Raw genomic sequence first — 25,640 nt, 5'->3', positions numbered from 1 at the left:
AGTGTATATATACAGGAGGAGTGGTACTGTGCAGTGTATATATACAGGAGGAGTGGTACTGTGCAGTGTATATATACAGGAGGAGTGGTGCTGTGCAGTGTATATATACAGGAGGAGTGGTGCTGTGCAGTGTATATATACAGGAGGAGTGATATTGTGCAGTGTATATATACAGGAGGAGTGGTACTGTGCGGTGTATATATACAGGAGGAGCGGTACTGTGCAGTGTATATATACAGGAGGAGTGGTACTGTGCAGTGTATATATACAGGAGGAGTGGTGCTGTGCAGTGTATATATACAGGAGGAGTGGTACTGTGCAGTGTATATATACAGGACAGGAGGAGTGGTGCTGTGCAGTGTATATATACAGGAGGAGTGGTGCTGTGCAGGGTATATATACAGGACAGGAGGAGTGGTACTGTGCAGTATATATACAGGAGGAGTGGTACTGTGCAGTGTATATATACAGGAGGAGTGGTACTGTGCAGTGTATATATACAGGAGGAGTGGTACTGTGCAGTGTATATATACAGGAGGAGTGGTACTGTGCAGTGTATATATACAGGACAGGAGGAGTGGTACTGTGCAGTGTATATATACAGGAGGAGTGGTACTGTGCAGTGTGTATATACAGGAGGAGTGGTACTGTGCAGTGTATATACAGGAGGAGTGGTACTGTGCAGTGTATATATACAGGAGGAGGCTACTGTGCAGTATATATATACAGGAGGAGTGGTACTGTGCAGTGTATATATACAGGAGGAGTGGTACTGTGCAGTGTATATATACAGGAGGAGTGGTACTGTGCAGTGTATATATACAGGAGGAGTGGTACTGTGCAGTGTATATATACAGGACAGGAGGAGTGGTACTGTGCAGTGTATATATACAGGAGGAGTGGTACTGTGCAGTGTGTATATACAGGAGGAGTGGTACTGTGCAGTGTATATACAGGAGGAGTGGTACTGTGCAGTGTATATATACAGGACGGAGGAGTGGTACTGTGCAGTGTATATACAGGAGGAGTGGTACTGTGCAGTGTATATATACAGGACAGGAGGAGTGGTACTGTGCAGTGTATACAGGAGGAGTGGTACTGTGCAGTGTGTATATACAGGAGGAGTGGTACTGTGCAGTGTGTATATACAGGAGGAGTGGTACTGTGCAGTGTATATACAGGAGGAGTGGTACTGTGCAGTGTATATATACAGGACGGAGGAGTGGTACTGTGCAGTGTATATACAGGAGGAGTGGTACTGTGCAGTGTATATATACAGGACAGGAGGAGTGGTACTGTGCAGTGTATACAGGAGGAGTGGTACTGTGCAGTGTGTATATACAGGAGGAGTGGTACTGTGCAGTGTATATATACAGGAGGAGTGGTACTGTGCAGTGTATATACAGGAGGAGGGGTACTGTGCAGTGTATATATACAGGACAGGAGGAGTGATACTGTGCAGTGTATATATACAGGAGGAGTAGGTACTGTGCAGTGTGTATATACAGGAGGAGTGGTACTGTGCAGTGTATATATACAGGAGGAGTGGTACTGTTCAGTGTATATACAGGAGGAGTGGTACTGTGCAGTGTATATATACAGGACAGGAGGAGTGGTACTGTGCAGTGTATATATACAGGAGGAGTGGTACTGTGCAGTGTATATATACAGGAGGAGTGGTGCTGTGCAGTGTATATATACAGGAGGAGTGATATTGTGCAGTGTATATATACAGGAGGAGCGGTACTGTGCAGTGTATATATACAGGAGGAGTGGTACTGTGCAGTGTATATACAGGAGGAGTGGTACTGTGCAGTGTATATATACAGGACAGGAGGAGTGGTACTGTGCAGTGTATATATACAGGAGGAGTAGGTACTGTGCAGTGTGTATATACAGGAGGAGTGGTACTGTTCAGTGTATATACAGGAGGAGTGGTACTGTTCAGTGCATATATACAGGACAGGAGGAGTGGTACTGTGCAGTGTATATATACAGGAGGAGTGGTACTGTGCAGTGTATATATACAGGAGGAGTGGTGCTGTGCAGTGTATATATACAGGAGGAGTGATATTGTGCGGTGTATATATACAGGAGGAGCGGTACTGTGCAGTGTATATATACAGGAGGAGTGGTACTGTGCAGTGTATATATACAGGAGGAGTGGTGCTGTGCAGTGTATATATACAGGAGGAGTGGTACTGTGCAGTGTATATATACAGGACAGGAGGAGTGGTGCTGTGCAGTGTATATATACAGGAGGAGTGGTGCTGTGCAGGGTATATATACAGGACAGGAGGAGTGGTACTGTGCAGTATATATACAGGAGGAGTGGTACTGTGCAGTGTGTGTATATACAGGAGGAGTGGTACTGTGCAGTGTATATATACAGGAGGAGGCTACTGTGCAGTGTATATATACAGGAGGAGTGGTACTGTGCAGTGTATATATACAGGAGGAGTGGTACTGTGCAGTGTGTATATACAGGAGGAGTGGTACTGTGCAGTGTATATATACAGGAGGAGTGGTACTGTGCAGTGTATATATACAGGACAGGAGGAGTGGTACTGTGCAGTGTATATACAGGAGGAGTGGTACTGTGCAGTGTATATATACAGGACAGGAGGAGTGGTACTGTGCAGTGTATATACAGGAGGAGTGGTACTGTGCAGTGTATATATACAGGACAGGAGGAGTGGTACTGTGCAGTGTATATATACAGGAGGAGTGGTACTGTGCAGTGTGTATATACAGGAGGAGTGGTACTGTGCAGTGTATATATACAGGAGGAGTGGTACTGTGCAGTGTATATACAGGAGGAGTGGTACTGTGCAGTGTATATATACAGGAGGAGGGGTACTGTGCAGTGTATATATACAGGAGGAGTGGTACTGTGCAGTGTATATATACAGGAGGAGTGGTGCTGTGCAGTGTATATATACAGGAGGAGTGGTACTGTGCAGTGTATATATACAGGACAGGAGGAGTGGTACTGTGCAGTGTATATACAGGAGGAGTGGTACTGTACAGTGTATATATACAGGACAGGAGGAGTGGTACTGTGCAGTATATATATACAGGAGAAGTGGTACTGTGCAGTGTGTATATACAGGAGGAGTGGTACTGTGCAGTGTATATATACAGGAGGAGTGGTACTGTGCAGTGTATATATACAGGAGGAGTGGTACTGTGCAGGGTATATATACAGGACAGGAGGAGTGGTACTGTGCAGTATATATACAGGAGGAGTGGTACTGTGCAGTGTATATATACAGGAGGAGTGGTACTGTGCAGTGTATATATACAGGAGGAGTGGTACTGTGCAGTGTGTGTATATACAGGAGGAGTGGTACTGTGCAGTGTATATATACAGGAGGAGTGGTGCTGTGCAGTGTATATATACAGGAGTGGTACTATGCTGTGTATATACAGGAGGAGCGGTACTGTGCAGTGTATTTATACACTGCTCAAAAAAAATGAAGGGGACACTAAAATCCCAGATCCTAGATTTCACTGAATGAAATATTCTAGTTGGAAATCTTTATTCATTACATAGTGGAATGTGTTGAGAACAATAAAACCTAAAAATTATCTACGTAATTCACAACTAATATCCCACGGAGGTCTGGAGTTGGAATGATGCTCAAAATCAAAGTGGAAAATGAAGTTACAGGCTGATCCAACTTCAGTGGAAATGCCTCAAGACAAGGAAATGATGCTCAGTAGTGTGTGTGGCCTCCACGTGCCTGTATGATCTCCCTACAACGCCTGGACATGCTCCTGATGAGACGACAGATGGTCTCCTGAGGGATCTCCTCCCAGGCCTGGACTAAAGCATCCGCTAACTCCTGGACAGTCTGTGGTGCAACGTGACGTTGGTGGATGGAGCGAGACATGATGTCCCAGATGTGTTCAATCGGATTCAGGTCTGGGGAATGGGCGGCCAGTCCATAGCTTCAATGCCTTCATCTTGCAGGAACTGCTGACACACTCCAGCCACATGATATCTGGCATTGTCCTGCATTAGGAGGAACCCAGGACCAACCGCACCAGCATGTGGTCTCACAAGGGGTCTGAGGATCTCATCTCGGTACCTAATGGCAGTCAGGCGACCTCTGGCGAGCACATGGAGGGCTGTGCGGCCCTCCAAAGAAATGCCACCGAACACCATTACTGACCCACTGCCAAACCGGTCATGCTGAAGGATGTTGCAGGCAGCAGATCGCTCTCCACGGCGTCTCCAGACTTTGTCACTTCTGTCACATGTGCTCAGTGTGAACCTGCTTTCATCTGTGAAGAGCACAGGGCACCAGTGGGGAATTTGCCAATCCTGGTGTTCTGTGGCAAATGCCAAGCGTCCTGCACGGTGTTGGGCTGTGAGCACAACCCCCATCTGTGGACGTCGGGCCCTCAGACCATCCTCATGGAGTCGGTTTCTAACAGTTTGTGCAGACACGTGCACATTTGTGGCCTGCTGGAGGTCATTGTGCAGGGCTATGGCAGTGCTCCTCCTGTTCCTCCTGCAACCTGGGTCTCCATAACCCCTCAGCAGTGCCACAGGCTGATGCCACGCCTCATTGATGCAGGAATTGATGCAAGATAAGCCCCGACCAAGTACTGAGTGCATTTACTGATCATACATTTCAGTAGGGAACATTTCGAATTTTAAAATCATTTTTCAAGCTGGTGTTATAAAGTATTCTAATTTACTGAGATAATGACTTTAGAGTTCTCATTGGCTGTAAGCCTTAATCATCAACATTAACAGAAATAAACACGTGAAATAGATCACTCTGTGTGTAATGACTCTATATAATGAGTTTCACTTTTGGTATTGAAGAATTGAAATAAATTAACTTTTTGATGATATTCTAATTTTGTAAGACGCACCAATATACGCACCGTGGGATACGCTGGGGTTGGTCTATATATGCGCATCGCGGGATATACTGGGGTTGGTCTATATATACATTATATTGCGTAATACAGCTGGAGAGGGAACAGTGTACTATGATAGTGTTTGGAGATCTTCTTGGTCTTCGTGGTGGTGTTTGGCGATCTCCTTGGTCTTCGTTGTGGAGTTTGGAGATCTCCTTGGTCTTCGTGTTGGTGTTTGGAGATCTCCTTGGTCTTCGTTGTGGAGTTTGGAGATCTCCTTGGTCTTTGTGGTGGCGTTTGGAAATCTCCTTGATCTCTGTGGTGGAGTTTAGCAATCTCCTTGGTCTCTGTGGTGGTGTTTGGAGATCTTCTTGGTCTTTGTGGTGGAGTTTGGCGATCTCCTTGGTCTCTGTGGTGGAGTTTAGCAATCTCCTTGGTCTCTGTGGTGGAGTTTAGCAATCTCCTTGGTCTTTGTTGTGGTGGGTGGAGATCTCCTTGGTCTTTGTGGTGGTGGGTGGAGATCTCCTTGGCCTTTGTGGTGGTGAGTGGAGCTCTCCGTGGTGTTTGTGGTGGTGGGTGGAGATCTTGGTCTTTGTGGTGGTGTGTGGAGATCTCCTTGGTCTTTATGGTGGGGTGTGGAGATCGCCTTGGTCTTTGTGGTGGTGTGTGGAGATCTCCTTGGTCTTTGTGGTGGGGTGTGGAGATCTCCTTGGTCTTTGTGGTGGGGTGTGGAGATCTCCTTGGTCTTTGTGGTGGTGTGTGGAGATCTCCTTGGTCTGTGTGTTGGTGTGTGGAGATCTCCTTGGTCTTTATGGTGGGGTGTGGAGATCTCCTTGGTCTTTATGGTGGGGTGTGGAGATCTTCTTGGTTTTTGTGGTGGTGTATGGAGATCTCCTTGGTCTTTGTGGTGGGGTGTGGAGATCTCCTTGGTCTTTGTGGTGGTGTGTGGAGATCTCCTTGGTCTTTGTGGTGGGGTGTGGAGATCTCCTTGGTCTTTGTGGTGGGGTGTGGAGATCTCCTTGGTCTTTGTGGTGGTGTGTGGAGATCTCCTTGGTCTGTGTTTTGGTGTGTGGAGATCTCCTTGGTCTTTATGGTGGGGTGTGGAGATCTTCTTGGTCTTTGTGGTGGTGTATGGAGATCTCCTTGGTCTTTGTGGTGGGGTGTGGAGATCTCCTTGGTCTGTGTTTTGGTGTGTGGAGATCTCCTTGGTCTTTATGGTGGGGTGTGGAGATCTTCTTGGTCTTTGTGGTGGGGTGTGGAGATCTCCTTGGTCTTTGTGGTGGTGTGTGGAGATCTCCTTGGTCTGTGTGTTGGTGTGTGGAGATCTCCTTGGTCTTTATGGTGGGGTGTGGAGATCTTCTTGGTCTTTGTGGTGGTGTATGGAGCTCTCCTTGGTCTTTGTGGTGGTGGGTGAAGATCTTGGTCTTTGTGGTGTTGTGTGGAGATCTCCTTGGTCTTTGTGTTGGTGTGTGGAGATCTCCTTGGTCTTTGTGGTGGTGTATGGAGATCTCCTTGGTCTTTGTGGTGGGGTGTGGAGATCTCCTTGGTGGTTTGGTTAGTGATGCCTCTTGTTAATGGTGTTGCAGCCTCTGTGGCCTTATAGCTCACTTACAAGTGTATATAGTGACAGATGTGGCACTTAGATTGCACACAGGGGACGTCCTGTCACTGACCATGGGACTACCGGAGGGAATTGCTTGCACCAAAAATGTGTAGGGCTTAATAGCAAAAGGGGGCGAGTACGTATGCACATGTCAATTTTTAGTTATTTGATCCCATACTTTTAATTTTTGTCTATATTTTTCTCACTTCACTATCTTAGACTATGTAGTGCTGATGCATCACACACATCTCAATGTTTGTAACAAAATAGGTAAAAAGCCAAGGGGTTGAATATATTTGCAAGTCACTGTATATACCACCAGTGACACTCCAGAAAGTCTGTCTATACAAAGACCCATGATGCAAGGGAGACCTCTCTAAACGTTGTGGACCCCCCAGCTGCAATACTCGCAGTATAACATGGAGGCTCCCCGCAGCAACACCCACAAGGCTTGCCGTACACAGGGACTCCCTCCTGACAGACCTGGCGTATATCGCTGACCTACACACACGACCTGTGCACACTGGGGACACCCCCCACACACTATACCTGTTATGTACTGGGGACCCCCCCAATATCGGATGTTTCGGACCCCATCTTCTTTATCAGTTTAGAAGGTCGGTCGTAGCCATTCCCATTTTCTTATCTGCATTGTGTTGTCTGTATGACAATCTCCCACCTGTCCCCCATTATAAGTACCTGCCCTTGCATTGGGTGTAGTCATTGTGCCTCCTTTTTTTGTTGGCACAATACCCACCATGTGTGACATTTGCATATATCCCCTTAAACATCAGGGACCCTTCTTGTACCTGGTGATGTGGCATCCGTTTTCATGTTTGCGCTCAACCTCCCGGGGTAGGGGGGGTTGTGGTGGCGTGTACACAGGAGGGGGGGGCTAACGGCGCCTAGGCCGGAGAGGGGAGGAGACAGCGCGTAGGCCAGAGAAGGGAGGAGACGGCACCGAGAGAGGAGACGGCGCGTAGGCACCGAGAGAGGAGACGGCGCGTAGGCACCGAGAGAGGAGACGGCGCGTAGGCACCGAGAGAGGAGACGGCGCGTAGGCACCGAGAGAGGAGACGGCGCGTAGGCACCGAGAGAGGAGACGGCGCGTAGGCACCGAGAGAGGAGACGGCGCGTAGGCACCGAGAGAGGAGACGGCGCGTAGGCACCGAGAGAGGAGACGGCGCGTAGGCACCGAGAGAGGAGACGGCGCGTAGGCAGGAGGAAATGGCACGTAACCAGGATAGATGGAGAATTGGGGATGACGACGCATAAACGGGATAGGTGGAAGATTGGGGATGACTGTGCGTAACCTGGATAGATGGTAGGGGGGTGATGGCGCATAACCGAGGGGGGGTGACGGCATGTAGCCGGGAGAGGTGGAGGAGGAGGGGGAAGGTGTGCAACCTGTATAGAGGGGGAAGGGGTACAACTTGGATAGGGGGTAAATGCGGCTAAGTGTTCAGTCTGTCACCCAGGCTGGCACCCTGAGGGAATATACGGTATTTACTATACCTATACTCGGTGGCAGTGTATATACCCTCAGGTTTCCCAGTACAAGTGTGTATGTATACACATATTTAGAATTGGGAGTCACCAGCGGTTGACACTTTTTAATGGTTATCTGAAAAGATGGCAACAAATTGCAGCTTTCGAGACTACTCAGGTCCCTTCACCAGGCATAGACTAATAGAAATTCTGAAGAATCACATTTATATACAACACAGCAGAGAAATAACCTGTGTAGTCTCAAAAGCTGCAATTTGTTACCATCTTTTCAGTTAACCATTAAAAAGTATCAAGCCCTGATGGCTCTCAATTCTAAATATTTTTCTATCCACTGGCTAACACGCTACCAAGATGTATCTTTCCTGTGTGTATATATATATATATATATATATATATATATACATATACATATATATATATATACATATATATACACACACACACACGGTGCCCGTTGCCAGTGTGAGTATACACAGAGTATGGATACTGTTGAGGGTTTACAGGCACCGAGTACGGGCATCCTGACGGCATACATACATGCATTGGCACTGGGTACGGGCATCCTGACGGCATACATACATGCATTGGCACTGGGTACGGGCATCCTGACGGCATACATACATGCATTGGCACTGGGTACGGGCACCCTGAGGGCGTACACGCACTGGCTATGGGCAACTGGATCCCAACAAATCTGTTTTAATTCTGGTTACTCCAGTAATCACACAGCCAGGCACTTGTGGAAAGATGCAGTTGTGTCCCCGTGGCACATTACCCGCCCATGTGAATACTCCAACCTACGGTAATAGTATTTACAGCGCCAACTCCTTCGCCGTCCGTGGCCACCTCCAGACGCGGTATTAGCTCACAGGTCTGCACGTGACCCCGGCCGCAGCGAGTCCTGCCGCAAGGAAAGATGATAATTTACATTGTTCCCCTTCGTGTTAGGGGGTCTAGAACAAGCAATTCTCCCCGAATATTCGGGGGTTCTAGCTGCAGCTCTTTCCAGTCTCAAAGCTGTGGTTCTTCAGCTGCTGCAAAACTACAGCTCCCAGCATGCTCTGCCTGACGTAAGGTACCAGGGTGAGCTGGGAGTTGTAGTTTACGACAACTCTAGAGGGACCACATTATCCTACATCCCCCACCATAACCCCCAGCTTTCTGTGCCCCCTCACTGGAATAACACAACAGCAGCCGAGTTTCTCAAAAACATACATCATATTTCCTCTTTTATTATATAAATATCCGTTTTTCCTTTTAACTGTAAGAATATAAAGCGTTTCTCGGAGGATCTTTATACAAATTCACAGACAGTACAATGAAATTCGGCACGTTTTCTAGGTGAGATCCAACTGTGGAGATGTTCAGGGAGCAGGGGGGGGATACAAAATACCAATAAAGTCCACGTCAGCAACTATTTTGCAAAAAAAAAAAAAAAAAAAATTTCTAAAATGGAGCCGAATGTGCTCTGCAGAAACGAAGACAGAAAGTTCCCCTGATCTGAGAATGGATTCTGCCCCGGCGGTAGAAAAGCAAAAGGTGGGGGGGAGGGGGCGTCTGATGTTTGCATATATAATTTGACGATCGTCAGCAGTCGGCGCTCGGCTTTTCACGTCTGTCAGCAGCAAAGAGTTAAGAAAAGGCGAAAGATCTGCACTTCAGTTCCACAACTCAAAAACGTGATTAAAAATTAAGGAAAATCCCACCCAACCCCTACAGGACGGGTCTCCTATCTAATCCCTCGTACTTTAGCAATGGACTGGCAGGAAGGGGCTTAAATTAGTGGGCCAGCCTCATCGCCCCGTGGGGCACATGATTTCTTGAAATATCAGAACAGAAACGACCAATCTTTCCAGTTTAGGAACAAACGCAAAACAAAAGGGCCCAAATAAAATCAACTATTTTAGGACGTGAAAATGAAAAACGAGGTAGCCGGCCGTAAGGAATCCATGATTGGGGGGAGGGAGGACCTCGTCTCCAGGAATGTGTCGGATAAGCGTTTCTTTACTGGAAAGTTACTTCTACTTTACAAAATATAGAAAATAAAAAAATGCAGAAATGTTAGGAGAGGGGGTGCAGCTCCCGTTAACCCTTCGTAATGCTGGAGCAGGGAGAGGCGACCAGCTATTGGCATGGGTTAGCCACTTTTCTGCGGGGTGAAGCTGCGGCAGGAGTTTTGAGCATCTTTGCCACAATTTCACCTAGACTTGTGAGCCCCTTTGCACGTGAAGGTCACAGGCGGTCCTCTTGTAGGCACACACCCTACGACGTGGACGCTGCCAGCCTGTGACGTTCAGAGACTGCAGTGGTGGGGTGCCCCAGTACTTCCCCAGCACAGGGGGTAACCCATGCCACACACCAGTAGGCCCCTGTCATGTAGACTTCACTGGTGACAACCTGATGCCACCTGTCAGCACCACACGTGGCCCCATTCTCCTCCCAGCTCGTGTGGCCCTAGCAGGCAGTATGACAGCAGTTCGGGAAGTCTCTCGGGGGCACGCCGGCCCTCACCTGACTTTCTCGCTCTCGGTCATCTGCCACAGCCCCAGGTTGAGCACTTTGAGGCAAGGCAGCTGCGTGATCCGCTCCAGTCCCCTCTTGGTGATGCGGGTGCACCCGTACAGGTCGATGCCGGTCAGCTGGCTCAGGTGCTCGGCGATGAGGTCCAGCCCCTTGTCGGTGATGCGGACGCACTGGCCGATGTTCAGGGTCCGCAGGCTGTGCATCTGCCGCACCATCCGGTTGATGCCGTCGTCGCTGATGTGACAGGAGCAGAGCGACAGAGATTTGAGTCCATACAGGCCCTGGGCGATGTAGGCCAGGCTCTGGTCGCCCACCTTGTCGCAGAAGGAGACGTCCAGGCCGGAGAGGCGCAGGCTGCCCATGGCCAGGTGCATGATGCCCGTGTCGCTGATGTTGTCGCAGCTGCGCAGGTTCAGGCTCCGCAGACCGCCCATGTGGGACAGGTGCAGCAGCCCGGCGTCCGAGATGCCCCCGCAGAAGCTGAGGTTGAGCACGCGGAGCCCCTGCAGCCCCCGGGCGATGTGCTTGAGCGCCAGGTCGGTGAGCTTCTGGCAGTCCTGCAGGGTGAGCTGCTCCAGGCTCAGGCAGCCCTCGGCGGCGCTGCGGGTCATCCCGGCCAGGTGCCCGATGCCCACGTCGGAGACGTGGCGGCAGCTGCGCAGGTTCAGGCTTTTGAGGCCGTGCAGCCCCCAGGCGATGAGCAGCAGGCCGGTGTTGGTGATGTTGGAGCAGCCCCCCAGCTCCAGCCCCTCCAGCCGCTTCAGGTACTGGGCAATGCGGCCCAGGCTGCTGTCCGTGATCTGCTTGCACAGGCTCAGGTTGAGCGCCCGCAGGGACGGGATCTCCTGCACGAAGGCGTGGCCCAGGCCGTTGTCCGTCAGGTTGTAGCAGCCGCTCAGGTTCAGGCTCTCGATGTCGGGCAGGCCCTGGATGACGTAGCTGAGGGAGCGGCGCAGGCTCAGGATCTGCACCCGCCGGATGCCGCGGGCCTGCAGGCTGGGGAACAGCGACGGGTTGGCGCGGCGGAGGTGCAGCTTGGCCTCGGTGCCCCGCCACACGGACTTGTGGTAGGCCGCGTCCCGCCAGGCCCCGCACACCTGCGCCGCTCGGCCCTTGTCGCGGACGTCCAGGTAGCCGAAGATCATGGCCAGCAGCTCCGGGAACAGGCAGGAGATGTGGCTCTCCATCCCGGCATCCCCCTGACTAGGCCGCGGCCTGGCGAGCGTCGTGCTGCCCGAGGCCGCCAGGAGGGAGCGCGCCTCTTCTCGCTCCGGGCTCTCGGTCTCTGCTCAGCCCGGCCCCGCTCTCCGGGGACCCGGCATCCTGCTGCTGCTCCTCTCGGCTCCGCGCTTCTCTCACCGTCCGAGGACACAGACAGCCGCCGGCCGGAGCCCTGACTGGACCGTTAATGGGTGACGTGCGCGCTGCCGGCGTCTGACGTGCGCGGCTCCGCCCTGAGCATGCGCAGCGCCCCGACAAGACTACAAAACAGGAGAGGGGGTGGTGGGCGGGGTCGGCACTGGGCATGCGCGAGCGAGTGCGCGCTGCCGACACCGAGAGGGAGGCGTGGTTGTGGGCGGGGTCACCCGCGGCTGCTCCTTTGTCTCGGGCGCAGGAGACCTGTTACCATGGTGACCGGCCCCTCCTGCCCGCGGTTTCCTCTCTGGTTAACTCCTTCGTGGCGATGGTGACAGCATGAAAGTTACTTCTGCTCCTCTCCGTGTTCTCTCCGGGTGACCCTGCACTAATACCGCGCACAGTGACGTCACAGTACAGGGATAATAGTGACGTCACAGTACAGGGCTAACACAGGGACGTCACAGTACAGGGATAATGCCACACACAGTGACGTCACAGTACAGGTATAATACACACAGTGACGTCACAGTACAGGGATAATACACACAGTGATGTCACAGTACAGGGATAATACACACAGCGATGTCACAGTACAGGGATAATACACACAGTGATGTCACAGTACAGGGATAATACACACAGTGATGTCACAGTACAGGGATAATACACACAGTGATGTCACAGTACAGGGATAATACTGCACACAGTGATGTCACAGTACAGGGATAATACGCACAGCGATGTCACAGTACAGGAATAATACCGCACACAGTGATGTCACAGTACAGGGATAATGCACACAGTGATGTCACAGTACAGGGATAATGCACACAGTGATGTCACAGTACAGGGATAATACCACACACAGTGACGTCACAGTACAGAGATAATGCACACAGTGATGTCACAGTACAGGGATAATGCACACAGTGATGTCACAGTACAGGGATAATACACACAGTGATGTCACAGTGCAGAGATAATACACAGTGATGTCACAGTACAGAGATAATACACAGTGATGTCACAGTACAGGGATAATACACACAGTGATGTCACAGTACAGAGATAATACACAGTGATGTCACAGTACAGGGATAATACACACTGTGATGTCACAGTGCAGAGATAATACACACAGTGATGTCACAGTACAGGGATAATGCACACAGTGATATCACAGTACAGCTGGGGTGCAGTTCCTTCCATCCGCCAGTTGGGGCCCCTCTGTACTAGCTGAATAATATGACCAATGCTCCGTGACCCGGCCAAAGACTGTCAGTCAGAGCTGGAATTGTGAACTCAGATCAGGAGAGAAACTCAATCAGATTCCATTAATCGCGTTTTGGAAAGAAAAGTCACTTTACCCATTACCAAAGCGCATCAGAATTTGGAAAGTGGCGGCTGCTGCGCAGGAGATTAATCCTGATAGCACAAGGCATGGGTTGTGTCCACTGCTATTATTCCACACGTCATCTCCTCCATCCAGCAGGAGCACTGCTCAAATACTGGGACTGGGTGAAACTAAAAGACCCAGCATGCCCAGTTGTGATGGGCACTGCTGTGGGCGCAGCATGCTGGCCTGGACTAATAGTGTGAGAAAAGGCAACAGGTTGAATAGTGAAACACGGTCAGGGGCCGTCGCCGTTGGGGGACACAACCCCTGACACCCAGAGAGGCATCCAACTGAGACTCGTCCAAAGTCATCGCATAGAGGAGAAACATAACGACAAAAGCAGATAAAACAGATACAAATAAAACAAGTAGAAAGCAGACGGTGCAAGCGGGCATCCACCCGAGGGCCATGTGCAGTGATTTCACCACTTTCCTCACACCGCCCTGGCTTGTCCCCGTCATCCCGCACGCTCCGTTGGACGAGTTTCCAAAATAGACCCCAAAAATAAGAATCTAACATTGTATGAGAAAGGGCAGCGTGGCGGCAGCGGTGATGTCATCCAAAAATGAGGCAGAACGTTTACATCCCACCTGCCCTTGTCAGACAACACAAGACACGCACCACATCTGCCCGCCAGGTGAGCGCAGAGGCGCAGGTACAGGGGGCGGCCGTGGGCAAACAAACAGACACAAATCATCATGACAGGCTGGCACAGAGTCAGGAGCAGAAGCCCAAATACCCCCCAACTCCAAAAGAAGTCTGGGTAAGCCGGGTGCCGACCGTCATGGCCATTACGGTAGCCATAGAAGTGAATTGCAGGAGCTAAGCATGTGCCAGCGTCCCATCCACCCTTGTACACCCTTATGGCATATCCGTACCAATATGTTACAAATATTCCAAATATGACAATCCCTTTAAGGGTCTTGTCCTGGATTTTGTCAGTCAGGGAGGTTTGACACATGCCAAGTGTGACTTTTTTCAATATGAGTCCAGGACTTCACTGTAAGTTATATATTTTGAGATGCTGGTTAGATAAACTAGGTACCGCAAAGGGGATAGACACAAGGCCTTATCTCTGGATGCCATTTCATCTTATGACATCATCTGTGGGCAGCAGTCCTTGTGCTGGATAAGGACATGACCCAGAGCAATGAGCAGCTGCAGTACATCATTGATATGGCATCTTTAGGCTTCCATACATGTGCTGCATCACGGGGGTGCCCATTGCGGTGCCCAATTTTGTATTTCTAGTTAAGTATCTTTTTTAAACTTTGTTTTTATTGAATTCAAACTAGTAAAGTACATTAGTCTGCAAGCATCGTTGCGAGTCATATGGTCTAATAGCGGTGTCCAACCTGTGACTTTCCAGTTGTTGCAAAACTACAAATCCCAGCATTCCTGACAGTCTTTCTCTGTGCCTTTCTCCTCTCAGATTGTTAGTCTATTTTTTCTGGTCTCTAGTTCAACAGTCTAATAATCCTTCTTCTCCTACAGTGTTCCCTGTAGGTGACAGTTTCCCTCCTTCTGTTTGCAGTCTCTCTAGGCTGTCTCATATTTTGTGTAGCAGTCTTTTTGTTTTTGGCTGTCTTTCACTGTATGCGGCAGGTTTTCTCATCTGTGTCTCTGGTCTTTGGCTGCTCCCCTTTTTCAGTAGGTGGCAGTTTCTAGTTGTCTCTCAGGGTATGTGGCAGTCTGTGGCTGTCTCTCCTTGTATGTGTCTACTTGTTTCTGTCTCCCCATATGTGGTAGTATCATTGTCAAGTCTACACTATGAGCCAGTCTCCATCTGTATGTGGCTGTCTCTGTCGCTAGTCTCTTTTATGTGTCAGTCTCTCTAGTGTCTGGCTATTGTCCACCATATGTGTCAGTCTCTGTCTCCCCCTGTGACATTCTGTCTGACTCTCTCTTTTTGTATGTGACAGTCTATTCTGCTGTCTCCGGCAGTCCCTCAGGTTTTGAGCTTGTTTCCTCCTGTATGTGACTGTCTTCCACTGTCTCACAGTCTATCTAGTTCCTGGCTTTCTCCTGTCTCTGATAGTCACTCAGGTCTCTGGCTGTCTCCCCCCCCCTCCTGTGTGTGGCTGTCTCGGGCTGTTTCCCCCCCCCCCTCCTGTATGAAGCAGTCTCTGGCTGTCTCTCCCCCTCTCTTGTATGTGGCAGTCTCTGGCTGTCTCTCCCCCCCTCCTGTATGTGGCAGTCTCTGGCTGTTTCCCCATCTCTGGCTGTCTCTCTGGCCGTTTCTCCCATGTTTGCTCCCCCAGGTCACAGTTTTGTTCTTTGGCTATCTCCCTCCGTATGTGGCAGTCTCTTGCTGTCTCCCCCTATATGAGGCAGTCTCTGGCTTTCTCTCCCCGCATGTGGCAGTCTCTGGCTGTCTCCCCCTGTTTGTGGCAGTCTCTGGCTGTCTCCCGGTCATATGCGGCAATCACTGCCTGTCTCCCCCCACCTCGTATGTGGCAGTCTCTGGCTGTCTCCCGGTCATATGCGGCAATCTCTGCCTGTCTCCCCCCACCTCGTATGTGGCAGTCTCTGGCTGTCTCCCCCCGTATGTAGCAGTCTCTGGCTGTCTCCCCCCATATGTGGCAGTCTCTGGCTGTCTCCCCCCGTATGTAGCAGTCTCTGGCTGTCTCGCCGTCTCTGGCTGTCTCCCCCGTATGTAGCAGTCTCTGGCTGTCTCTCTGGCCGTCTCTCCCGTGTTTGCTCCCCTGGGTCACAGTTTTGCTCCCTGGCTGTCCCCCCCCCCCCCCCCCATATGTGGCAGTCTCTGGCTGTCTCTCTGGCCGTCTCTCCCTGTATGTGGCAGTCTCTGGCAGTCTCCCCCTGTCTCTAGCCGTCTCTCTGGCAGTACCCCCCTGTCTCTAGCCGTCTCTCCCTGTATGTAGCTGTCTCTGGCAGTCTCCCCCTGTCTCTAGCTGTCTTTCTGGTAGTCTCCCCCTGTCTCTGGCTGTCTCTCCCGTATTTGCTCCCCCGGGTCACAGTTTTGCTCTCTGGCTGTCCTCCCTGGCTCTGGCTGTCTCTCTAGCAGTCTCCCCCTGTCTCTGGCCGTCTCTCCCTGTATGTGGCAGTCTCTGTCAGTCTCCCCGTCTCTGGCTGTCTCTCCCGTGTTCCACCGGGTCACAGTTTTGCTCTCTGGCAGTCTCCCCGTCTCTGGCCGTCTCTCCCTGTATGTGGCAGTCTCCCCTTGTCTCTCTGGCAGTCTCCCCGTCTCTGGCCGTCTCTCTGGCAGTCTCCCCATGTCTCTGGCAGTCTCCCCCTGTCTCTGGTCGTCTCCCCCTGTCTCTGGCCGTCTCCCCCTGTCTCTGGCCGTCTCCCCCTGTCTCTGGCTGTCTCTCCCTGTATGTGGCCGTCTCCCCCTGTCTCTGGCTGTCTCTCTGGCAGTCTCCCCCTGTCTCTGGCCGTCTCTCAGCTCTCTGGCTGTCTGTCTGGCAGTCTCCCCCTGTCTCTGGCCGTCTCCCCCTGTCTCTGGCCGTCTCCCCCTGTCTCTGGCTGTCTCTCCCTGTATGTGGCCGTCTCCCCCTGTCTCTGGCTGTCTCTCTGGCAGTCTCCCCCTGTCTCTGGCCGTCTCTCCCTGTATGTGGCCGTCTCCCCCTGTCTCTGGCTGTCTGTCTGGCAGCCTCCCCCTGTCTCTGGCTGTCTCTCAGCTCTCTGGCCGTCTCTCAGCTCTCTGGCAGTCTCCCCGTCTCTGGCAGTCTCCCCCTGTCTCTGGCTGTCTCTCCCTGTATGTGGCCGTCTCCCCCTGTCTCTGGCTGTCTCTCTGGCAGTCTCCCCCTGTCTCTGGCTGTCTGTCTGGCAGTCTCCCCCTGTCTCTGGCCGTCTCCCCCTGTCTCTGGCTGTCTGTCTGGCCGTCTCCCCCTGTCTCTGGCCGTCTCCCCCTGTCTCTGGCTGTCTCTCTGGCAGTCTCCCCCTGTCTCTGGCTGTCTGTCTGGCAGTCTCCCCCTGTCTCTGGCTGTCTGTCTGGCCGTCTCCCCCTGTCTCTGGCCGTCTCCCCCTGTCTCTGGCTGTCTGTCTGGCAGTCTCCCCCTGTCTCTGGCCGTCTCTCAGCTCTCTGGCCGTCTCCCTCTGTCTCTGGCCGTCTCCCCCTGTCTCTGGCTGTCTGTCTGGCAGTCTCCCCCTGTCTCTGGCCGTCTGGCAGTCTCCCCCTGTCTCTGGCTGTCTCTCTGGCCGTCTCTCCCTGTCTCTGGCTGTCTCTCTGGCCGTCTCCCCCTGTCTCTGGCTGTCTCTCAGCTCTCTGGCCGTCTCTCCCGTGTTTGCTCCCCCGGGTCACAGTTTTGCTCTCACTAGTTCCCAGGTAATAAAATGTTAATGAGTGCGGCGCTGGGGCTGCAGTGCGGGGTGCGGCCGGCAGAGGGAAGCAGAGAGCGGCTCCGGCAGGACCCCGCTCATCCGTCTCACCAGTCTCCTTCTCACCAGGGACCCCCGAGCTGCTGGAGATCCTCGGAGCGCTGCTGTCCTGGGGGCAGCATGTGGGGGCGATCACCGCTGGTACCGCTGCTGCTGGTCACTGCCCTCCTGCCCCTGGTGGGGGCCAACTCCTGGTGGTGAGTACTAGGGGGCGCCGCACAGGACTAGTAATGGGGCATCATGTGGGGCATTGCTGGTAGGACTGGAAATAGGAAAGTGCAAGCTCTGCTGCCCGGGACCTGATGGGGATATGGGGGTCCTGTATAATTAGGGGGTCCAGTCAGGCAGACAGAGGAAGCAGCTCTGTACAATGCAGACCCCCAGCTGCCCCATGATGGGGGTGATAGTGGGAAACTGGGGCAGAAGTGATCCATTGTTGTGTCTTGTTTGATTCATTGTTGCAAGCTGGGGGGATACATGGGGGTCTCTATCTATGCAGGAAAGCTGGAGCAGCAGTAAAGTGTCAGCTCTTGTGCTCCCGCACAATCCTCCGTCACACACTGTCAGTTACTTTCTGTGCCCCTCTATAAGCAGAGAAGACCCCCACATCCCATCTGTGAGGCTGAGAATGGCCAGCTGGACCAGAACTGCCTGCAGTGAAGCCCCCTTAGTACCCCGACACTGGGGTGTAAGTTCTGGTAATTATTCAGAGGCTTCCACAACATCTGGGATGTCAAAGCATTTAAAGGGATTGTCCATTTTATTGCCATATTGGTATATAAAGTTAGTGGGGTGAAGATCAGGACCCCCTTCTATCAGCAAGACCCATGGATTTCAGGTCCCCCGGCTGTTACCAAAGCAGGGGGCTTCTGTGGTATAATGCATGTTGTGGTGAAGGTGATGGGGGGGTTCTGTGGTATAATGCAGGTTATGGGGGCTTCTGTGGTATAATGCATGCTGTGCTGCAGGTGATGGGGGCTTCTGTGGTATAATGTATGTTGTGGTACAAGTGATGGGGGCTTCTGTGGTATAATGCATGTTGTGGTGCAGGTGATTGGGGCTTCTGTGGTATAATGCATGTTGTGCTGCAGGTGATGGGGGGCTTCTGTGGTATAATGTATGTTGTGGTACAAGTGATGGGGGCTTCTGTGGTATAATGCATATTGTGGAGCAAGTTGTGATGGGGGCTTCTGTGGTATAATGCATATTGTGGAGCAAGTTATGGGGGGCTTCTGTGGTATAATGCATGTTGTGATGCAGGTGTTGGGGGCTTCTGTGGTATAATGCATGTTGTGGTGCAGGTGATTGGGGCTTCTGTGGTATAATGCATGTTGTGGTGCAGGCGATGGGGGCTTCTGTGGTATAATGCATGTTGTGATGCAGGTGTTGGGGGCTTCTGTGGTATAATGCATGTTGTGGTGCAGGTGATTGGGGCTTCTGTGGTATAATGCATGTTGTGGTGCAGGCGATTGGGGCTTCTGTGGTATAATGCATGCTGTGGTGCAGGTGATGGGGGCTTCTGTGGTATAATGCATGTTGTGGTGCAGGTGATTGGGGCTTCTGTGGTATAATGCATGTTGTGGTGCAGGCGATGGGGGCTTCTGTAGTATAATGCATGTTGTGATGCAGGTGTTGGGGGCTTCTGTGATTTAATCCATGCTCTGGCACAGGTTATGGGGGGGTTCTATGGTGTAATGCATGTAGTGCTGCAGGTGATGGGGGGGCTTCTGTGATATAATCCATGCTCTAGCACAGGTTGTGAGGGCTTCTAGGTCATCTTGTCTTTCTCTCTGATTTTTCAGGTCGTTGGCCCTAAACCCCATCCAGAGACCTGAAATGTACATAATCGGGGCGCAGCCTCTGTGCAGCCAACTGAGTGGCCTCTCGCCCGGGCAGAGGAAGCTGTGCCACCTGTACCAGGACCACATGGTGTATATCGGGGAGGGCGCCAAGACCGGGATCAAAGAGTGTCAGCAGCAATTCAAGCAGAGGAGGTGGAACTGCAGCACCGTGGATAACGCCTCCGTCTTTGGGAGAGTCATGCAGATCGGTAAGAACCGTGACAACCTGTATACCACCCATAAATATATGTCCTGCTTCACCCTTAGATGGTGAATAATCTGCTGTTGTGGAATCCATAATTTAGTTATTGGAGACCCCAGTGATCGAGCGGAGACGTCCGGTGTCCCGGCACAAGCGGCATCTGTCCTGGGCAACATCCACAACACAAACAGGGCCTACCCCAACCGGAAAGGGGGATCGGGCAAAGGAAAGGGGGATCGGGCAGAGGAAAGGGGAATCGGGCAGAGGAAAGGGGGATCAGACAGAAGAAAGGGGGATCTGGCAGAGGAAAGGGGGATCAGGCAGAAGAAAGGGGGATGATCAGGCAGAGATAACGACCGCCAGAAGAGGTCAGAAAACGCTCTAATTCCAAACCAAGCGCAGATGTATATGGAGTAATCCTCAGTGCGTGTGTATGTGTGTGTGTATATATATATATATATATACACACACACACACTCACACTGAAGGCATCAAAACTATGAATTAACACATGTAGAATTATATACTTAACAAAAAAGTGTGAAACAACTGAAATTATGTCTTATATTCTAGGTTCTTTGCTTTGATGACTGCTTTGCACACTCTTGGCATTCTCTTGATGAGCGTCAAGAGGTAGTCACCGGGAATGGTTTTCACTTCACAGGTGTGCCCTGTCAGGTTTAATAAGTGGGATTTCTTGCCTTATAAATGGGGTTGGGACCATCAGTTGTGTTGTGCAGAAGTCTGGTGGATACACAGCTGATAGTCCTACTGAATAGACTGTTAGAATTTGTATTATGGCAAGAAAAAAGCAGCTAAGTAAAGAAAAACGAGTGGCCATCATTACTTTAAGAAATGAAGGTCAGTCAGTCCGAAAAATTGGGAAAACTTTGAAAGTGTCCCCAAGTGCAGTGGCAAAAACCATCAAGCGCTACAAATAAACTGTATCACATGAGGACCGCCCCAGGAAAGGAAGACCAAGAGTCACCTCTGCTTCTGAGGATAAGTTTATCCGAGTCACCAGCCTCAGAAATCGCAGGTTAACAGCAGCTCAGATTAGAGACCAGGTCAATGCCACACAGAGTTCTAGCAGCAGACACATCTCTACAACAACTGTTAAGAGGAGACTTTGTGCAGCAGGCCTTCATGGTAAAATAGCTGCTAGGAAACCACTGCTAAGGACAGGCAACAAGCAGAAGAGACTTGTTTGGGCTAAAGAACACAAGGAATGGACATTAGACCAGTGGAAATCTGTGCTTTGGTCTGATGAGTCCAAATTTGAGATCTTTGGTTCCAACCACCGTGTCTTTGTGTGACGCAGAAAAGGTGAACGGATGGACTCTACATGCCTGTTCCCACCGTGAAGCATGGAGGAGGAGGTGTGGTGGTGTGGGGGGGCTTTGCTGGTGACACTGTGGGGGATTTATTCAAAATTGAAGGCATACTGAACCAGCATGGCTACCACAGCATCTTGCAGCGGCATGCTATTCCATCCGGTTTGCGTTTAGTTGGACCATCATTTCTTTTTCAACAGGACAATGACCCCAAACACACCTCCAGGCTGTGTAAGGGCTATTTGACCAAGAAGGAGAGTGATGGGGTGCTACGCCAGATGACCTGGCCTCCACAGTCACCAGACCTGAACCCAATCGAGGTGGTTTGGGGTGAGCTGGACCGCAGAGTGAAGGCAAAAGGGCCAACAAGTGCTAAGCATCTCTGGGAACTCCTTCAAGATTGTTGGAAGACCATTCCTGGTTACTACCTCCTGAAGCTCATTAAGAGAATGCCAAGAGTGTGCAAAGCAGTCATCAAAGCAAAAGGTGGCTACTTTGAGGAACCTAGAATATAAGACATAATTTCAGTTGTTTCACACTTTTTTGTTAAGTATATAATTCCACATGTGATAATTCATAGTTTTGATGCCTTCAGTGTGAATGTACAATTTTCATAGTCATGAAAATACAGAAAAATCTTTAAATGAGAAGGTGTGTCCAAACTTTTGATCTGTACTGTGTGTGTGTGTGTGTGTGTGTGTGTGTGTGTGTGTGTGTGTGTGCGCGTGTGTGTGTGTGTGATATATATATATATATATATATATACTAAATGGTGGCCCGATTCTAACGCATCGGGTATTCTAGAATATGCATGTCCACGTAGTATATTGGGCAGCCACGTACTATATTGCCCAGCCACGTAGTATATTGCCCAGCCACGTAGTATATTGCCCAGCCACGTAGTATATTGGGCAGCCACGTACTGTATTGCCCAGCCACGTAGTGTATTGCCCAGCCACGTAGTATATTGCCCAGCCACGTAGTATATTGCCCAGCCACGTAGTATATTGCCCAGCCACGTAGTATATTGCCCAGTGACGTAGTATATTGCCCAGCCACGTAGTATATTGCCCAGCCACGTAGTATACTGCCCAGCCACGTAGTATACTGCCCAGCCACGTAGTATATTGCCCAGCCACGTAGTATACTGCCCAGCCACATAGTATATTGCCCAGTCACGTAGTATACAGCACACACACGTAGTATACTGCCCATAAAATACTAACAGCACTGACAGAGTAAATAAGATGAATGCTACTGTGTCCTGAGGTCGCAGCATGTCTGCCGTGCACACCGTGCAGCCTGGAGATGCCGCCAGGGGCGGAGAGTTCCTGGACACGTGCTCCATACCGTGCTCCTTCCTCGTGCTGGATGAGAGGAGCGCCCCCTGCCGGCAGCTGCTGGCAGTGGAGGCTCCAGTTCAGCACATGTAGTGCTCTTACCGTTACCGGAGCGTGTATTCCTCCGCAGAAGATGGCGGGACTGTGGCCGGTGCTACAGCCGCGGCCAGCGTGACGGCGCCCTGGGCCGAGAGGTACATAGAGCACCCGGTCTGCCCCAGGGACACCGTGCAGGGCATCGCTCTCAAGTACGGGGTGACGGTAAGCAGGGGACGGTCCTGGGAGGCTGAACGCGGTGTGCCAGGCTGGTGGGAGTGTGGAGCCCACCACCTGAGCTGTTTGCGGGCAGGAGACTGGCACTGCCGGGGTCTGCGGGGGAAGACCGGAGGGGAGTATGCGGGCGGCGGGCAGTGACTGCAGGGGAGTAGGGAGGGACTAATCAGACTGTGGCCGTCGCTGATTGGTCGCGGCAGCCATGACAGTATATTGCCCAGTGACGTAGTATATTGCCCAGTCACGTAGTATATTGCCCAGTGACGTAGTATATTGCCCAGCCATGTAGTATATTGCCCAGCCACGTAGTATATTGCCCAGCCATGTAGTATATTGCCCAGCCACGTAGTATATTGCCCAGTGACGTAGTATATTGCCCAGTCACGTAGTATATTGCCCAGTGACGTAGTATATTGCCCAGTCACGTAGTATATTGCCCAGTGACGTAGTATATTGCCCAGTCACGTAGTATATTGCCCAGTCACGTAGTATATTGCCCAGCCATGTAGTATATTGCCCAGTGATGTAGTATATTGCCCAGTCACGTAGTATATTGCCCAGTGACGTAGTATATTGCCCAGTGATGTAGTATATTGGCCAGTTACGTAGTATATTGCCCAGTCACGTAGTATATTGCCCAGTCACGTAGTATATTGCCCAGTGATGTAGTATATTGGCCAGTTACGTAGCATATTGCCCAGTGATGTAGTATATTGCCCAGTGATGTAGTATATTGCCCAGTGATGTAGTATATTGGCCAGTTACGTAGTATATTGCCCAGTCACGTAGTATATTGCCCAGTCACGTAGTATATTGCCCAGTGATGTAGTATATTGCCCAGTGACGTAGTATATTGCCCAGTGACGTAGTATATTGCCCAGTCGCGTAGTATATTGCCCAGCCACGTAGTATATTGCCCAGTGACGTAGTATATTGCCCAGTGATGTAGTATATTGCCCAGTGACGTAGTATATTGCCCAGTCGCGTAGTATATTGCCCAGCCACGTAGTATATTGCCCAGTGACGTAGTATATTGCCCAGTGACGTAGTATATTGCCCAGTCGCGTAGTATATTGCCCAGCCACGTAGTATATTGCCCAGTCACGTAGTATATTGCCCAGCCACGTAGTATATTGGCCAGCCACGTACGTAGTATATTGCCCAGCCACGTAGTATATTGCACAGCGACGGAGTATACAGCACAGAGCCTTGTAGTATACAGAGTTAAAATAAACATATACTCACCCTCCGAAGGCCCGTTGAAGTCCTGGCCCTGTGCGCGGTGCAGGCGTCAGCTTCCAGTCCCAGGGTGTGATGACATCGCGGTCACATGACCGTGACGTCATGGAAGGTCCTTCGCGCGCAGGACCTGTGATGACGTCGCGGTCACATGATCGTGACGACCGCAGGCGGCAGCTTACGGTCCCAGGATGGTATGCCAGAAGGACCTTCCATGACGTCACTGTCATGTGACCGCGACGTGATCACAGGCCCTGCAAGAAGGACCTTCCTTGACGTCACGGTCATGTGACAGCGACGTCATGGAAGGTCCTACTCGCAGGGCCTGTGATCACGTCGCGGTCACATGACCGTGACGTCATGGAAGGTCCTTCGGGCATACCATCCTGGGACCGGAACCTGCCGCTTGCATGGAGCGGTCACCTGTTATGATCCGGTGGTAGGATCTCAAAACTGACCTGACACATGTGACCAGAATATAGGACCAGTTCTGGGGATGTGGGAGCTATACTGACCGCAATCCTGATCCTATCCACAAACACTAAAGGCAGCCGTGGAGCGTTCCTAAAATCCTAGACGCCACGTTCACAGCCTGAGAAACTGACTACCCCTAGAGAGAAAGCAAAGACCTCACTAGCCTCAGAGAAATAACCCCAAAGATTTAGTCAGCCCCCCACAAATAATAACGGTGAGTTAAGGGGAAAAGACAAACGCAGAAATGAAACAGGTTTAGCAAATGAGGCCCGCTAACACTAGATAGACTGAAAATAGATAGGAGTCTGTGCGGTCAGTACAAAAACTATCAAAAATAAACCACGCAGAGAATACAAGAACCCCCACACCGACTCACGATGTGAGGGGCGCACTCTGCACCCCAGAACTAACCAGCAAGCGCAAGATCACATATAAGCAAGCTGGACTGAACTCATCATATACAGAGAAACGTTTTCAAGGAAATAATGAGCAAAATGAACAAACAAACTTAACTTCTCCAGCAGGAGACTGGTCACAAGGAATATTCAGGAGCTCTCAGAAACAGGACTGAATACACCGACAGCAGGCAACAAATGAAGGGCCAGGTGAATTAAATAGGCCTCAGCATAGCAGGAAATGAAGAAGCTGAGCCCAGCCAAGACCAGCCATATCGCTAAAGGCCACCAGAGGGAGCCCCAGAACAAACTCACAATATCGCTCATGACCACAGGAGGGAGCCCGAGAACGGAATTCACAACAGTACCCCCCCCCCCCCCCTTGAGAAGGGGTCACCGAACCCTCACCAGAGCTCCCAGGCCAATCAGGACGAGCCGAATGAAAGGCACGAACCAAATCGGCCGCATGGACATCGGAGGCGACAACCCAGGAATTATCCTCCTGACCATAGCCCTTCCATTTAACTAAGTACTGAAGCTTCCGTCTCGAAATACGAGAATCCAAGATCTTCTCCACCACATATTCCAACTCTCCCTCGACCAAGACCGGAGCAGGAGGATCAACAGAAGGGACCACAGGCACCACGTATCTCCGCAACAAAGACCGATGGAATACATTATGAATGGCAAACGATGTTGGGAGGTCCAAACGAAATGACACAGGGTTGAGGATTTCCAAAATCTTATAAGGACCGATGAAACGAGGCTTGAACTTAGGAGAGGAAACCTTCATCGGGACATAACGAGAAGACAACCATACCAAATCCCCCACACGAAGTCGGGGACCCACACAGCGACGGCGGATAGCAAAGCGCTGAGCCTTCTCCTGGGACAACGTCAAATTGTCCACCACATGGTTCCAAATCTGCTGCA

The 25,640-nt window shown here is 51.1% G+C and overlaps 2 protein-coding genes across 4 annotated transcripts in view; one reads left to right on the top strand and one right to left on the bottom strand.

Moving 5' to 3' along the window:
- Positions 1-25,640, top strand: part of WNT5B (Wnt family member 5B) — a 92,514-nt gene that overhangs the window by 47,783 nt on the left and 19,091 nt on the right. For 2 of the 3 annotated variants that reach the window (XM_077267032.1, XM_077267034.1), the window contains exons 2-3: positions 17,679-17,806; positions 19,412-19,659. In XM_077267032.1, the coding sequence (XP_077123147.1) occupies positions 17,679-17,806; positions 19,412-19,659 (376 nt within the window). Of the gene's footprint in view, positions 1-11,448; positions 11,581-17,678; positions 17,807-19,411; positions 19,660-25,640 lie in introns of those variants that run through there. The other variant, XM_077267033.1, reaches the window with a different exon arrangement.
- On the bottom strand, positions 9,190-12,333 carry FBXL14 (F-box and leucine rich repeat protein 14). The gene has a single exon (XM_077267036.1). The coding sequence runs from the start codon at positions 11,698-11,700 to the stop codon at positions 10,498-10,500; it is 1,203 nt and encodes a 400-aa protein (XP_077123151.1). The 5' UTR covers positions 11,701-12,333; the 3' UTR covers positions 9,190-10,497.

Source organism: Ranitomeya variabilis, chromosome 5, assembly GCF_051348905.1.
Source record: "Ranitomeya variabilis isolate aRanVar5 chromosome 5, aRanVar5.hap1, whole genome shotgun sequence".
Lineage (NCBI taxonomy): Eukaryota > Metazoa > Chordata > Amphibia > Anura > Dendrobatidae > Ranitomeya > Ranitomeya variabilis.
The sequence above is the reverse complement of the archived record's forward strand: the minus strand, read 5'-3'. Positions and strand labels throughout refer to the sequence as shown.

What these genes read in the sequence shown, in the direction of transcription:
- FBXL14 (XM_077267036.1), bottom strand. Translation starts at nt 11,700, where the DNA reads ATGGAGAGCCACATCTCCTGCCTGTTCCCGGAGCTGCTGGCCATGATC.